This window comes from Salmo salar, chromosome 14 (assembly GCF_965601325.2).
Source record: "Salmo salar chromosome 14, fSalSal1, whole genome shotgun sequence".
In the NCBI taxonomy this organism is placed as follows: Eukaryota; Metazoa; Chordata; class Actinopteri; order Salmoniformes; family Salmonidae; genus Salmo; species Salmo salar.
This window is the reverse complement of record NC_138304.1, coordinates 107,219,163-107,236,097: the sequence shown is the minus strand read 5'-3', so window position 1 is coordinate 107,236,097 and position 16,935 is coordinate 107,219,163. Positions and strand designations below refer to the sequence as shown.

Genomic DNA, 16,935 nt, shown 5'->3' with positions numbered 1-16,935 from the left:
CTGTGGATGTATTTCAAGGCCTACCTTCAAACTCAGTGCCTCTGCTTGACATCATGGGAAAATCTAAAGAAATTGTAGACCTCCACACATCTGGTTCATCCTTGGGAGCAATTTCCAAACGCCTGAAGGTACCACGTTCATCTGTATAAACACCATGGCACCACGCAGCTGTCAAGCTGAAGAACACCATCCCAACCGTGAAGCACGGGGGTGGCACCATGTTTACATTTGACATTTTAGTCACTTAGCAGACGCTCTTATCCAGAGCGACTTACAGTAGTGAATGCATACATTTCATACAGTTCATTTTCATTTCATGCATTTTTTGTTGTTGTACTGTCCCCCCGTGGGAATCAAACCCACAACCCTGGCGTTGCACACACCATGCTCTACCAACTGAGCCACAGTTGGTAGAGCTTTGTGGGGGTGCTTTGCTGCAGGAGGGACTGGTGCACTTCACAAAATAGATGGCTTCATGATGATGGAAAATGATGTGGATATATTGAAGAAACATCTCAAGATATCAGTCAGGAAGTTAAAGCTTGGTCACAAATGGTTCTTCCAAATGGACAATGACCCCAAGCACACTTCCAAAGTTGTGGCAAAATGGCTTAACGACAACAAAGTCAAGGTATTGGAGTGGCCATTACAAAGCCCTGACCTAAGTCCTATAGAAAATGTGTGGGCAGAACTGAACAAGCATGTGCGAGCAAGGAGGCCTACAAACCTGACTCAGTTACACCAGCTCTGTCAGACGGAATGGGCCAAAATTCATCCAACTTATTGTGGGAAGCTTGTGGAAGGCTACCCGAAACGTTTGACCCAAGTTAAACAATTTAAAGGCAATGCTACCAAATACTAATTGAGTGTATGTATACTTCTGACCCCCTCGGAATGTGATGAAATAAATAAAAGCTGAAATAAATCATTCTCTCTACTATTATTCTGACATTTCACATTCTTAAAATGAAGTGGTGATCCTAACTGACCTAAGACAGGGAATTTTTACGAGGATTAAATGTCAGGAATTGTGAAAATCTGAGTTTAAATGTATTTGGCTAAGGTGTATGTAAACTTCCCACTTCAACTCTAGGTCATCGATTTTATTATGTAAACTTCTGACTTCAACTGCACATCCCAAATGGCACCCTATTCTGTTTTTGGTGCACTACTTTTGATATGGGCCCTAGTACAAATGTAGTGTGTATCCTATTGCACAATACAACTCTCCTATGGTGTTATATGGTAGGTAGAAATATACTCCGACTGACTGCATCTCATCTCCAGACAGCAAGACTGGATCTCATCACCAGACAGCAAGACTGGATCCCACCTCCAGACAGCAAGACTGGATCCCATCTCCAGACAGCAAGACTGGATCACACCTCCAGACAGCAAGACTGGATCCCACCTCCAGACAGCAAGACTGGATCCCATCTACAGACAGCAAGACTGGATCACACCTCCAGACAGCAAGACTGGATCCCATCTCCAGACAGCAAGACTGGATCACACCTCCAGACAGCAAGACTGGATCACACCTCCAGACAGCAAGACTGGATCACACCTCCAGACAACAAGACTGGATCACACTTCCAGACAGCAAGACTGGATCACACCTCTAGACAGCAAGACTGGATCCCATCTCCAGACAGCAAGACTGGATCACACCTCCAGACAGCAAGACTGGATCACACCTCCAGACAGCAAGACTGGATCACACCTCCAGACAGCAAGACTGGATCCCACCTCCAGACAGCAAGACTGGATCCCATCTCCAGACAGCAAGACTGGATCCCATCTCCAGACAGAAAGACTGGATCCCATCTCCAGACAGCAAGACTGGATCCCATCTCCAGACAGCAAGACTGGATCCCATCTCCAGACAGCAAGACTGGATCACACCTCCAGACAGCAAGACTGGATCCCACCTCCAGACAGCAAGACTGGATCCCACCTTCAGACAGCAAGACTGGATCACACCTTCAGACAGCAAGACTGGATCCCATCTCCAGACAGCAAGACTGGATCACACCTCCAGACAGCAATATTATTATGATTGTATTTCCAGTGCCCACCAGGTGGCAGTGTGTGATGTGGGTGTTGTATTTCCAGTGCCCACCAGGTGGCAGTGTGTGATGTGGGTGTTGTATTTCCAGTGCCCACCAGGTGGCAGTGTGTGATGTGGGTGTTGTATTTCCAGTGCCCACCAGGTGGCAGTGTGTGACGGGGTGTTGTGTTTCCAGTGCCCACCAGGTGGCAGTGTGTAATATGGGTGTTGTATTTCCAGTGCCCACCAGGTGGCAGTGTGTGATGTGGGTGTTGTATTTCCAGTGCCCACCAGGTGGCAGTGTGTGATGTGGGTGTTGTATTTCCAGTGCCCACCAGGTGGCAGTGTGTGATGTGGGTGTTGTATTTCCAGTGCCCACCAGGTGGCAGTGTGTGATGTGGGTGTTGTATTTCCAGTGCCCACCAGGTGGCAGTGTGTGATGTGGGTGTTGTATTTCCAGTGCCCACCAGGTGGCAGTGTGTGATGTGGGTGTTGTATTTCCAGTGCCCACCAGGTGGCAGTGTGTGATGTGGGTGTTGTATTTCCAGTGCCCACCAGGTGGCAATGTGACGGGGTGTTGTATTTCCAGTGCCCACCAGGTGGCAGTGTGACGGGGTGTTGTGTTTCCAGTGCCCACCAGGTGGCAGTGTGTGATGTGGGTGTTGTATTTCCAGTGCCCACCAGGTGGCAGTGTGTGATGTGGGTGTTGTATTTCCAGTGCCCACCAGGTGGCAGTGTGTGATGTGGGTGTTGTATTTCCAGTGCCCACCAGGTGGCAGTGTGTGATGTGGGTGTTGTATTTCCAGTGCCCACCAGGTGGCAGTGTGTGATGTGGGTGTTGTATTTCCAGTGCCCACCAGGTGGCAGTGTGTGATGTGGGTGTTGTATTTCCAGTGCCCACCAGGTGGCAGTGTGTGATGTGGGTGTTGTGTTTCCAGTGCCCACCAGGTGGCAGTGTGTGATGTGGGTGTTGTATTTCCAGTGCCCACCAGGTGGCAGTGTGTGATGTGGGTGTTGTATTTCCAGTGCCCACCAGGTGGCAGTGTGTGATGTGGGTGTTGTATTTCCAGTGCCCACCAGGTGGCAGTGTGACGGGGTGTTGTGTTTCCAGTGCCCACCAGGTGGCAGTGTGTGATGTGGGTGTTGTATTTCCAGTGCCCACCAGGTGGCAGTGTGACGGGGTGTTGTGTTTCCAGTGCCCACCAGGTGGCAGTGTGACGGGGTGTTGTGTTTCCAGTGCCCACCAGGTGGCAGTGTGACGGGGTGTTGTATTTCCAGTGCCCACCAGGTGGCAGTGTGACGGGGTGTTGTGTTTCCAGTGCCCACCAGGTGGCAGTGTGACGGGGTGTTGTGTTTCCAGTGCCCACCAGGTGGCAGTGTGACGAGGTGTTGTATTTCCAGTGCCCACCAGGTGGCAGTGTGACGGGGTGTTGTGTTTCCAGTGCCCACCAGGTGGCAGTGTGACGGGGTGTTGTATTTCCAGTGCCACCAGGTGGCAGTGTGACGGGGTGTTGTATTTCCAGTGCCCACCAGGTGGCAGTGTGACGGGGTGTTGTGTTTCCAGTGCCCACCAGGTGGCAGTGTGTGATGTGGGTGTTGTGTTTCCAGTGCCCACCAGGTGGCAGTGTGTGATGTGGGTGTTGTATTTTATCCGTTTTAGACAGATTTATATCCGTCTTCGTTCAAAGACTCAATCATTTTGATGCTGCATGTATTGCCAGTATACGTTGATTTTAATTATGTCATGTTTTACCCCCTACACCACTTTCAATAACATTGTAGAACAGTCCTGTATGCCAAATAAAATCAAATGCTGTTTGGAAGTCGATAAAGCAAGAGTGCATTTTGGTAATATTGTGGTGTGTAAATATGATTGGTCGTGCTCTGTAGACATTGTGCTTATTAAGGAAGTTTATAACTCTTACAATCTTTATTAAAAAAAAATTTAAACACCCCTTTTTCGTGGTGTCCAATTGGTAGTTACATTCTCGTCCCATCGCTGCAACTCCCCTACGGCCTCGGGAGAGGTGAAGGTCGAGAGCCATGTATCCTTTGAAACACCATCCTGCCAAGCCACACTGCACCAATGTGTCTTAACCCGGAAGCCAGCTGCACCAATGTGTCAGAGGAAACACCATCCAATTGACGACCGGAGTCAGCTTGCAGGCGCACGGCCCGCCACAAGGAGGTGCTAGTGCGCGATGGGTATAGGAAATCTCAGTCCTGCAAACCCTCCCCTAACCCGGATAACACTGGGCCAATTGTGGGCCGCCTCATGGGTCTCCTGGTCACGGCCGGCTGTAACACAACCTGGGATCGAACACGGAGCTGTAGTGATGCCTCAAACACTGCGATGCAGTGCCTTAGATCGCTGCGCCTCTCGGGAAGCCCACTCTTACATTTATATTACAGAAAACTTTCCCCAGGTTACTGTTCACTTTACTGTGAGTGGATGAATGCACAGTGCATTCAGAAAGTATTCAGACCCCTTGACTTTTTCCACATTTTGTCACATTATAGCCTTATTCTAAAAGGGATTAAATAAATAAAGATCCTCATCAATCGACACACGATACCCAATAATGACAAAGCGAAAAAAGTTTGAAGGTATGTTTGCTAATTTATAAAAAATAAAGATCAGAAATACCTTATTAACATAAGTATTCAGACCCTTTGTTATGAGACTTGAAATTGAGATCAGGTGCATCCTGTTTCATTGATCATCCTTGAGATGTTTCTACAACTTCATTGGAGTCCACCTGTGGTAAATTCAATTGATTGGACATGATTTGGAAAGACACACCTGTCTATATAAGGTCACACAGTTGACAGTGCATGTCAGAGCAAAAACCAAGCTATCAAATCAAATCAAATTTATTTATATAGCCCTTCGTACATCAGCTGATATCTCAAAGTGCTGTACAGAAACCCAGCCTAAAACCCCAAACAGCAAGCAATGCATGTGAAAGAAGCACGGTGGCTCGGTCCCTAGGAAAAAACTCCCTAGAAAGGCCAAAAACCTAGGAAGAAACCTAAAGAGGAACCAGGCTATGAGGGGTGGCCAGTCCTCTTCTGGCTGTGCAGGGTGGATATTATAACAGAACATGGTCAAGATGTTAAAATGTTCATAAATGACCAGCATGGTCAAATAATAATAATCATAGTAGTTGTCGAGGGTGCAACAAGCACGTCCGGTGAACAGGTCAGGGTTCCATAGCCGCAGGCAGAACAGTTGAAACTGGAGCAGCAGCACGGCCAGGTGGACTGGGGACAGCAAGGAGTCATCATGCCAGGTAGTCCTGAGGCATGGTCCTAGGGCTCAGGTCCTCCGAGAGAAAGAAAGAAAGAGAGAAAGAGAGAATTAGAGAGAGCATATTTAAATTCACACAGGACACCGGATAAGACAAGAGAAATACTCCAGATGTGACAGACTGACCCTAGCCCCCCGACACATAAACTACTGCAGCATAAATACTGGAGGCTGAGACAGGAGGGATCAGGAGACACTGGCCCCATCCGATGAAACCCCCGGACAGGGCCAAACAGGCAGGATATAACCCCACCCACTTTGCCAAAGCACAGCCCCCACACCACTAGAGGGATGTCTCCAACCACCAACTTACCGTCCTAAGACAAGGCCGAGTATAGCCCACAAAGATTTCCGCCACGGCACAACCCAAGGGGGGGCGCCAACCCAGACAGGAAGACCACGTCAGTGACTCAGCCCACTCAAGTGACGCACCCCTCCCATGGACGGCATGGAAGAACACCAGTACGCCAGTGACTCAGCCCCTGTAATAGGGTTAGAGGCAGAGAATCCCAGTGGAGAGAGGGGAACCGGCAAGGCAGAGACAGCAAGGGCGGTTCGTTGCTCCAGCCTTTCCGTTCACCTTCACACTCCTGGGCCAGACTATACTTAATCATAGGACCTACTGAAGAGATAAGTCTTCAGTAAAGACTTAAAGGTTGAGACTGAGTCTGCGTCTCTCACATGGGTAGGCAGACCATTCCATAAAAATGGAGCTCTATAGGAGAAAGCCCTACCTCCAGCCGTTTGCTTAGAAATTCTAGGGACAATTAGGAGGCCTGCGTCTTGTGACCGTAGCGTACGTGTAGGTATGTACGGCAGGACCAAATCGGAAAGATAGGTAGGAGCAAGCCCATGTAATGCTCTGTAGGTTAGCAGTAAAACCTTGAAATCAGCCCTTGCTGATTTTTTGGTTCTAGTCAGGATTCTAGCAGCCGTATTTAGCACTAACTGAAGTTTATTTAGTGCTTTATCCGGGTAGCCGGAAAGTAGAGCATTGCAGTAGTCCAGCCTAGAAGTAACAAAAGCATGGATTAATTTTTCTGCGTCATTTTTGGACAGAAAGTTTCTGATTTTTGCAATGTTACGTAGATGGAAAAAAAGCTGTCCTTGAAACAGTCTTGATATGTTCTTCAAAAGAGAGATCAGGGTCCAGAGTAACGCCGAGGTCCTTCACAGTTTAATTTGAGACGACTGTACAACCATCCAGATTAATTGTCAGATTCAACAGAAGATCTCTTTGTTTCTTGGGACCTAGAACAAGCATCTCTGTTTTGTCCGAGTTTAAAAGTAGAAAGTTTGCAGCCATCCACTTCTTTATGTCTGAAACACAGGCTTCTAGCGAGGGCAATTTTGGGGCTCCACCATGTTTCATTGAAATGTACAGCTGTGTGTCGTCCGCATAGCAGTGAAATTTAACATTATGTTTTCGAATGACATCCCCAAGAGGTAAAATATATAGTGAAAACAATAGTGGTCCTAAAACGGAACCTTGAGGAACACCGAAATTTACAATTGATTTGTCAGAGGACAAACCATTCACAGAGACAAACTGATATCTGAAAATAGCTGTGCAGCAACGCTCCCCATCCAACCTGACAGAGCTTGAGAGGATCTGCAGAGAAGAATGGGAGAAACTCCCCAAATACAGGTGTGCCAAGCTTGTAGCGTCATACCCAAGAAGACTCAAGGCTGTAATCGCTGCCAAAGGTGCTTCAACAAAATCCTGAGTAAAGGGTCTGAATATGTATGTAAAGTGATATTTAAAAAATATATATATATATTATGCATTTGCCAAATTTTCTAAAAACCTGTTTTTGCTTTGTCATTATGGGGTAATGTGTGTAGATTGATGAAGAATTATATATATTTTTTAATACATTTTAAAATAAAGCTGTAACGTAACAAAATGTGGAAGAAGTCAAGGGGTCTGAATACTTTCCGAATACTCTGTACATTTACACCAGTTCACATAAATGACTGGGTAAACAACATGCCACGCAGTCAAAAAATACTTGCTCATTAAGGGCCGGTTTTCCGGACACAGGTTAAGCCTCTGAAATTACCAGTGTTATCCCCTACGGTAACCCATGTGTAGCCTAGACACATTGTGGGCTATAACATGGGACAAAATATTACAATAACATCGAGATAATTACATTAGCCATATTGTCGCAAGTAGGACATTTCATTTGTTTATGTATTTTTTTTAATTTTAAACACACAAAAAAAACAAGGTCTCCCACAATGCTTTGGTTCCGACATCAAGCTGCAGTTGATGAGGACAGAGAGGAAGAGAGAGAGAGAGAGGCTCAACTCGGGGGGAAATATGTCTTCCTCCAGTAGGTGGCGTATTTTAAATGGCTGAACAGAGTCAGACAGCCACACAAAGATAGATATTAACCAGAGATGCCCAACTCAGCGGATTTTAAATGGCTGAACAGAGTCAGACAGCCACACAAAGATAGATATTAAGCAGAGATGCCCAACTCAGCGGATTTTAAATGGCCGACCAGAGTCAGACAGCCACACAAAGATAGATATTAACCAGAGATGCCCAACTCAGCGGATTTTAAATGGCTGAACAGAGTCAGACAGCCACACAAAGATAGATATTAACCAGAGATGCCCAACTCAGCGGATTTTAAATGGCTGAACAGAGTCAGACAGCCACACAAAGATAGATATTAACCAGAGATGCCCAACTCAGCGGATTTTAAATGGCTGAACAGAGTCAGACAGCCACACAAAGATAGATATTAACCAGAGATACACAAAGATAGATATTAACCAGAGATGCCCAACTCAGCGGATTTTAAATGGCTGAACAGAGTCAGACAGCCACACAAAGATAGATATTAACCAGAGATGCCCAACTCAGCGGATTTTAAATGGCTGAACAGAGTCAGACAGCCACACAAAGATAGATATTAACCAGAGATGCCCAACTCTGCGGATTTTAAATGGCTGAACAGAGTCAGTCAGCCACACAAAGATAGATATTAACCAGAGATGCCCAACTCAGTGTAAAATATGTCTTCCTCCAGCAGATGGCGTATTCTCGTTGTTTCGCACAACAAGCAAGGACTTTTTTGTATGGAGGTTAATTAATGAGAGAATTTCGAATTTGGTCGACAGAATGAATGGCTGATTTGCTACGTGAGTTTTATTTGATCAAACAGAAGTTTCGCTTAAGTTGTTATGATATAAGTAGGACACATGACATCCTGGAAATTTTGAGATTATTATTTTTTTTATATCAGAGTTGTCTCGAGATGTCAATGCATATTCATAGTTTGAGGCATCTATCGCCATTGAATACAGGCAGTTGATGTCATCAACCCTCATCGAATATTCAAAATGATTTACAATAATGACATGTAGCAAATACTGCATTCAGAGCAGAATTAGGAAGATACCCGATAACTATCCAAATCCTGAAAAGAGACGTTAAATTCTACAACCACCTAAAAGGAAATGATTACCAAACCTTCCATAACAAAGCCATCACCTACAGAGAGATTAACCTGGAGAAGAGTCCCCTAAGCAAGCTGGTCCTGGGGCTCTGTTCACAAATACAAACAGACCCACAGAGCCCCAGGACAGCAACACAATTAGACCCAAACAAATCATGAGAAAGCAAAAAGATAATTACTTGACACATTGGAAATATATACATATTTTTAAATGAGCTAATCAGAATATATGACCACTGTGACTGACCCAAACTTAAGGAAAGCTTTGACTATGTACAGACTCAGTGAGCATAGCCTTGCTATTGAGAAAGGCCGCCGTAGGCAGACCTGGCTCTCAAGAGAAGACAGGCTATGTGCAACACTGCCCACAAAATGAGGTGGAAACTGAGCTGCACTTCCTAACCTTCTGCCCAATGTATGACCATATTAGAGACACATATTTCCCTCAGATTACACAGATCCACAAAGAATTTGAAAACAAATCCAATTTTGATAAACTCCCATATCTACTGGGTGAAATACCACAGTGTGCCATCACAGCAGCCAGATTTGTGACCTGTTGCCACAAGAAAAGGGCAACCAGTGAAGAACAAACACCATTGTAAATACAACCCATATTTATGTTTATTTATTTTCCCTTTTGTACTTTAACTATTTGCACATCATTACAACGCTGTATATATACATAATGTCATTTGAAATGTCTTTATTCTATTGGAACTTTTGTGAGTGTAATGTTTACTGTTCATTTTTATTGTTTATTTCACTTTTTATTTATTATCTATTTCACTTGCTTTGGCAATGTAAACATATGTTTCCCCATGCCAATAAAGCCCCTTAAATTGAAATTAAATTGAAATTGTATCCACCAATCCAAAGAAAGAATAGGCCAGAGTTAGCCAGCTCGCCTTGCCGCTTTGTGGACGACGACATTTTACATTTTACATTTTAGTCATTTAGCAGACGCTCTTATCCAGAGCGACTTACAGTAGTGAATGCATACATTTCATACAATTTCATACATTTTTTTTTGCTGGCCCCCCGTGGGAATCGAACCCACAACCCTGGCGTTGCAAACACCATGCTCTACCAACTGAGCTACAGACGACGACTGTTAAGGCTGAGAGACCTTGTGTGGGAAGTGTGCAGCCAGAGGGCATGGCATAGAGAACTGTGTCGTTTTTTTCAGTGGATAAAGTTGTGAGAGAGGCAGGTTGAGGTGTCTAGAGCCAGAGTAATGCACAGGGTGTCCTATGCTGAGACACTGAAGAACGTAGAAGAGGATGTCGAAAGGAGCGGACCAAAGTGCAGCGTGGTTGTAGTTCCACATTTTATTAAATCCGTGAAACTTTGCAAAACATAAATAACTGAAAATGACAAAACGACAAACCGTGACGCAGAGAGAAAGAAACACTACTCAAAAGATAATCACCCTCCAAAACCCAGGAAGAAAAACCCCTACTTAAAAATGATCTCCAATCAGAGGTAACGAGGACCAGCTGCCTCCAATTGGAGATCAACTCATACAACCCCAACCGAGAAATAGAAAAACTAGAACTAAAACATAGAAATAGAAAACATAGATCAACCCAAAACACACCCTGTCACGCCCTGACCTACTATACTATAGAAAAGGACATCTTACTAGGATCAGGACATGACAATGGGTCAAGGGCACAGGAGGTTGGTGGCACCATAATTGGGGCGAACAGGCTCGTGGTAATGACTGGAGCAGAATCAGTGGAATGGTATCAAATACATGGTTTCTTGGTGTTTGTTGCCATTCCATTTGCTCCGTTCCGGCTATTATTATGAGCCGTTCTCCCCTCAGCAGCCTCCACTAGTAAAAGGTGAAGGATTCTGAGAAGATCCCTGTAAATAGTAGATCTGCAACGAAGGGATAGCCAATGAGTGAGTTTGAGTTGAGTGATAATATATATGATATGTTTCAGTAAGGTTGGCTTCATAGCGATGGTTATCAACTGTACTGCGGAAATAGAACGTAAATCACAGGAAATAGACGTTGTAGTGGCAGCTGCAGGGAAGTACTTGGGGGTATGAGATTGGACATCGGGGAGAGTTCCAGGGTGTGTTGAGTGGTGGTGTCTCGTCCTCTGAGGTCGTTGGCGTGGGCTAGGATCACAAAGGGTTTAAAGTAGTTGAATGCCCTGAAGGGTTTTAATGAGGGCTAGTTAGTAGGGTAATTAAAATATGTATTTTTTTTTATTAACTTTTTTCTCCTCGCTTCCCCTTTTCCCCATTTTGTATCGTTGTAGTGTAATGGATCTATACTATAGTTCAGTTGAGGGGCGCAAATGCAACATATTGGATGCCAACCGACGTTAAACCTCACCGTTAAACTTCACCGTTAAACCTCACCGTTAAACCTCACCGTTAAACCTCACCGTTAAACCTCACCGTTAAACTTCACCGTTAAACTTCACCGTTAAACCTCACCGTTAAACTTCACCGTTAAACTTCACCGTTAAACCTGTTAGAGATGACCTGTAGGATCAATACCTGTTAGAGATGACCTGCAGGATCAATACCTGTTAGAGATGACCTGTAGGATCAATACCTGTTAGAGATGACCTGTAGGATCAATACCTGTTAGAGATGACCTGTAGGATCAATACCTGTTAGAGATGACCTGTAGGATCAATACCTGTTAGAGATGACCTGCAGGATCAATACCTGTTAGAGATGACCTGTAGGATCAATACCTGTTAGAGATGACCTGTAGGATCAATACCTGTTAGAGATGACCTGTAGGATCAATACCTGTTAGAGATGACCTGTAGGATCAATACCTGTTAGAGATGACCTGTAGGATCAATACCTGTTAGAGATGACCTGTAGGATCAATACCTGTTAGAGATGACCTGTAGGATCAATACCTGTTAGAGATGACCTGCAGGATCAATACCTGTTAGAGATGACCTGTAGGATCAATACCTGTTAGAGATGACCTGTAGGATCAATACCTGTTAGAGATGACCTGTAGGATCAATACCTGTTAGAGATGACCTGTAGGATCAATACCTGTTAGAGATGACCTGTAGGATCAATACCTGTTAGAGATGACCTGTTGGATCAATACCTGTTAGAGATGACCTGTAGGATCAATACCTGTTAGAGATGACCTGTAGGATCAATACCTGTTAGAGATGACCTGTTGGATCAATACCTGTTAGAGATGACCTGTAGGATCAATACCTGTTAGAGATGACCTGTAGGATCAATACCTGTTAGTAAAGGTGATGACCTGCAGGATCAATACCTGTTAGAGATGACCTGTAGGATCAATACCTGTTAATAAAGGTGATGACCTGTAGGATCAATACCTGTTAGAGATTACCTGCAGGATCAATACCTGTTAGAGATGACCTGCAGGATCAATACCTGTTAATAAAGGTGATGACCTGTAGGATCAATACCTGTTAATAAAGGTGATGACCTGTAGGATCAATACCTGTTAGAGATTACCTGCAGGATCAATACCTGTTAGAGATGACCTGCAGGATCAATACCTGTTAATAGAGGTGATGACCTGTAGGATCAATACCTGTTAGTAAAGGTGATGACCTGTAGGATCAATACCTGTTAGAGATGACCTGTAGGATCAATACCTGTTAGAGATGACCTGTAGGATCAATACCTGTTAGAGATGACCTGTAGGATCAATACCTGTTAGAGATGACCTGTTGGATCAATACCTGTTAGAGATGACCTGTAGGATCAATACCTGTTAGAGATGACCTGTAGGATCAATACCTGTTAGAGATGACCTGTAGGATCAATACCTGTTAGTAAAGGTGATGACCTGCAGGATCAATACCTGTTAGAGATGACCTGTAGGATCAATACCTGTTAGTAAAGGTGATGACCTGTAGGATCAATACCTGTTAGAGATGACCTGTAGGATCAATACCTGTTAGAGATGACCTGTAGGATCAATACCTGTTAATAAAGGTGATGACCTGTAGGATCAATACCTGTTAGTAAAGGTGATGACCTGTAGGATCAATACCTGTTAGTAAAGGTGATGACCTGTAGGATCAATACCTGTTAGTAAAGGTGATGACCTGTAGGATCAATACCTGTTAGAGATGACCTGTAGGATCAATACCTGTTAGAGATGACCTGTAGGATCAATACCTGTTAGAGATGACCTGTAGGATCAATACCTGTTAGAGATGACCTGTTGGATCAATACCTGTTAGAGATGACCTGTAGGATCAATACCTGTTAGAGATTACCTGTAGGATCAATACCTGTTAGAGATGACCTGTAGGATCAATACCTGTTAGTAAAGGTGATGACCTGCAGGATCAATACCTGTTAGAGATGACCTGTAGGATCAATACCTGTTAATAAAGGTGATGACCTGTAGGATCAATACCTGTTAGAGATGACCTGTAGGATCAATACCTGTTAGAGATGACCTGTAGGATCAATACCTGTTAATAAAGGTGATGACCTGTAGGATCAATACCTGTTAGTAAAGGTGATGACCTGTAGGATCAATACCTGTTAGTAAAGGTGATGACCTGTAGGATCAATACCTGTTAGTAAAGGTGATGACCTGTAGGATCAATACCTGTTAGAGATGACCTGTAGGATCAATACCTGTTAATAAAGGTGATGACCTGTAGGATCAATACCTGTTAGAGATGACCTGTAGGATCAATACCTGTTAGAGATGACCTGTAGGATCAATACCTGTTAATAAAGGTGATGACCTGTAGGATCAATACCTGTTAGTAAAGGTGATGACCTGTAGGATCAATACCTGTTAGTAAAGGTGATGACCTGTAGGATCAATACCTGTTAGTAAAGGTGATGACCTGTAGGATCAATACCTGTTAGAGATGACCTGTAGGATCAATACCTGTTAGAGATGACCTGTAGGATCAATACCTGTTAGAGATGACCTGTAGGATCAATACCTGTTAGAGATGACCTGTTGGATCAATACCTGTTAGAGATGACCTGTAGGATCAATACCTGTTAGAGATTACCTGTAGGATCAATACCTGTTAGAGATGACCTGTAGGATCAATACCTGTTAGTAAAGGTGATGACCTGCAGGATCAATACCTGTTAGAGATGACCTGTAGGATCAATACCTGTTAATAAAGGTGATGACCTGTAGGATCAATACCTGTTAGAGATGACCTGTAGGATCAATACCTGTTAGAGATGACCTGTAGGATCAATACCTGTTAATAAAGGTGATGACCTGTAGGATCAATACCTGTTAGTAAAGGTGATGACCTGTAGGATCAATACCTGTTAGTAAAGGTGATGACCTGTAGGATCAATACCTGTTAGTAAAGGTGATGACCTGTAGGGATTTGTAGTCTTGCCTGATGTTTACGTTGATGTGATTATCATTTTGGAGTGTGAGAGTAAATCGAGATGAATATATTGATAGATCATCTGGTCTGAGAGAGATTTCCACTATACACCCTCTCAGGGTAAACCTACACGAAACACAGCCCTGATTTTAACTGTCTCTATAGTTTGGTCCGCGTAGACTGTCATTGTAAAGAACAATTTCTTCTTCACTGACTTAGTTAAATAAAGGTGGAAAACCCAGATTCTAACCATTTCCCTGTTCTGATTAGGTTGAAGTGTATTATAACTCGTACTGTGTTACTCTGTGGGTTTGTCCAAGGACCCGTGGTGGATGTGGTATCCACAGAAAGAGCCCGTTAGCTGGGTTTATTCCGGGTTTTATTCCGCCGTGGTTCATAGGCCAGAACGGTAGTAGTCACATGGTCTGGAACTTGGCATTCTGGGAAACAAACAGAGCAGTGGCTGGTGTATGAATAGCGTTCAACGTCAACGCCACTTACTATTGTGGCCAAAACGACTAGTAATAAGAGTCAGCTGGCTATCAGACGGACCCGGGAGACGCTCCGGTTATCACCGTGCACCAGGAAGAGAACAACAAGGTCAATGTTCGGTGACTGTGCCCGTTGGGCTGGATCAGGACTTTACACCGCCAGCAAAACATTTTCACAGAAATACGACCGAGGACTCGCAAAAGTTACGAGTCTTTGCACGGATTTATCTTTGGACCGTTTCCCGTATCGATACGTGTAGTTGGTTTGGATCAGACGTATTTAAGCGGTACCGTGACTTTCTGATCAGTTTGTTGTTGCCTTGTCTCGGTTTGTCAGATTAACATCGACCGATGCTTTTCAACGCAGTGATTTTTGTGACGGTAACTGCTGTGTGTCATTTACGTTTTTCCTCCGATGATTCCAGGCGATGTGAAAACCTTGTTTTTCAGAAATCATTTCACTGGCATGTCTCCCAAATTAGTGTACCCAAGATCAAGAACTGTCACACTGGATGATCATTCATATGATGGAAACCCAGACTGGAAGAATTCTCCTTTTTGAAGCCTATGTGAACAGTTATCCTGTATGCTGAGGAATAGGAATGTGTCCCCATCCATAACCTTTCTCACCGTCACCACGTCATCCTAATTATCTCTCTGTTGTCATTATTTATGTTCAAGCGTCATCGTTTCTACAAAAAGGAAACCGGTAATATTCAAGTTTACAGCGCTCCGTCTTAAATCTGGGCACAACTAGTCAGAGTGACTGTCCATCTCCCTGAGACTCAGTTGTAGGGCAACGATGTGGGGCGCAGGGTCACCACCATCCCTGCAGGTCGTCCTAAAGGTCCTGAAACACGCCGCGGTCAGAGGACAGATCCAGCTGAACCGCTGGCTCCAGAGATCCACCCCGGACGACTGCGATAAAATAGACATCTTAATATGCAACGCCTTTGACGAGAGAGGAGGCGCCGTCGGGAAGTCAGACGGAGACCCGGAGAGCATCGTTGACACTGGCGTGTCATTCACCGGTGGCGGCGCCACCAACGGGGATTTCAGACACCCGTGTTGTATTACCACGTGTTGTTTCAAGAGCGCCCTCCTGGCGTGCATTCTGACAGCTGTGTGCTTCTCCTCCGTGGCTCTCGTCCGACAGTACCTCAAGGACCTCCTCCTCTGGGTGGAGAGCTTGGACAGCCTGGTTGGAGCCTTGCTGTTCATAGTTGGTCTGATCATCGTGTCCTTCCCATTCGGCTGGGGCTACATCGTACTGAACGTGGCTGCGGGGTACCTGTACGGCTTCGTGCTGGGTATGGGGCTGGTCATGGTGGGGGTGCTCATAGGTACCTTCCTGGCTCACCTGGTGTGTAAGAGACTGTTGACGACCTGGGTGGTCAACAAGGTGGGGAACTCTGAACAGCTCAGTGCTGTAATACGGGTGGTGGAGGGGGGGAGTGGACTCAAAGTTGTGGCCTTAGCGAGACTCACGCCCATTCCTTTTGGACTCCAGAATGCAGTTTTCTCAGTGAGTATGGTTGAAAATCTTACAAGTACAGTTTCTGATGGTGTCTTTGATCCTTTTCTCCATTGTCTGTGCAGGTGAGAAACGGGAACCAGAGAGTGCTTCCCAAATGGAACACTATTCCCTAAATAGTAGGGCTACACAATGAATTGCATTGGTATAGAAATTGTAATATTGACATGTGCAGTATGCATACTGCGATGTTTGTTTTTCTGGGTTACTCTTTGTACTCTCTCTCCCTCTACCAGCTGCTTCCCACACACAGGCCCTGCCCCCTGTCACTCAAACAGCTCAGTTCCAGGCTGTTCTGTTAGATCCAGGCTGGCTCCTCTGTTAGATCCAGGCTGGCTCCTCTGTTAGATCCAGGCTGGCTCCTCTGTTAGATCCAGGCTGGCTCCTCTGTTAGATCCAGGCTGGCTCCTCTGTTAGATCCAGGCTGGCTCCTCCTCTGTTAGGTCCAGGCTGGCTCCTCTGTTAGATCCAGGCTGGCTCCTCCTCTGTTAGATCCAGGCTGGCTCCTCCTCTGTTACATCCAGGCTGGCTCCTCCTCTGTTACATCCAGGCTGGCTCCTCCTCTGTTACATCCAGGCTGGCTCCTCCTCTGTTAGATCCAGGCTGGCTCCTCCTCTGTTAGATCCAGGCTGGCTCCTCCTCTGTTAGATCCAGGCTGGCTCCTCCTCTGTTAGATCCAGGCTGGCTCCTCCTCTGTTAGATCCAGGCTGGCTCCTC

At 45.1% G+C, this 16,935-nt stretch overlaps 1 protein-coding gene across 1 annotated transcript in view; it reads left to right on the top strand.

Annotated features, from left to right (window-relative positions):
- Nucleotides 1–14,628: 14,628 nt before the first annotated feature.
- Nucleotides 14,629–16,935, top strand: part of LOC106570755 (transmembrane protein 64) — a 28,875-nt gene continuing 26,568 nt past the window's right edge. The window contains exon 1 of the mRNA XM_014143242.3: nt 14,629–16,209. Coding sequence (XP_013998717.1) covers nt 15,487–16,209 — 723 coding nt within the window. The 5' untranslated portion in view covers nt 14,629–15,486. The remainder of the gene's footprint in view (nt 16,210–16,935) is intronic.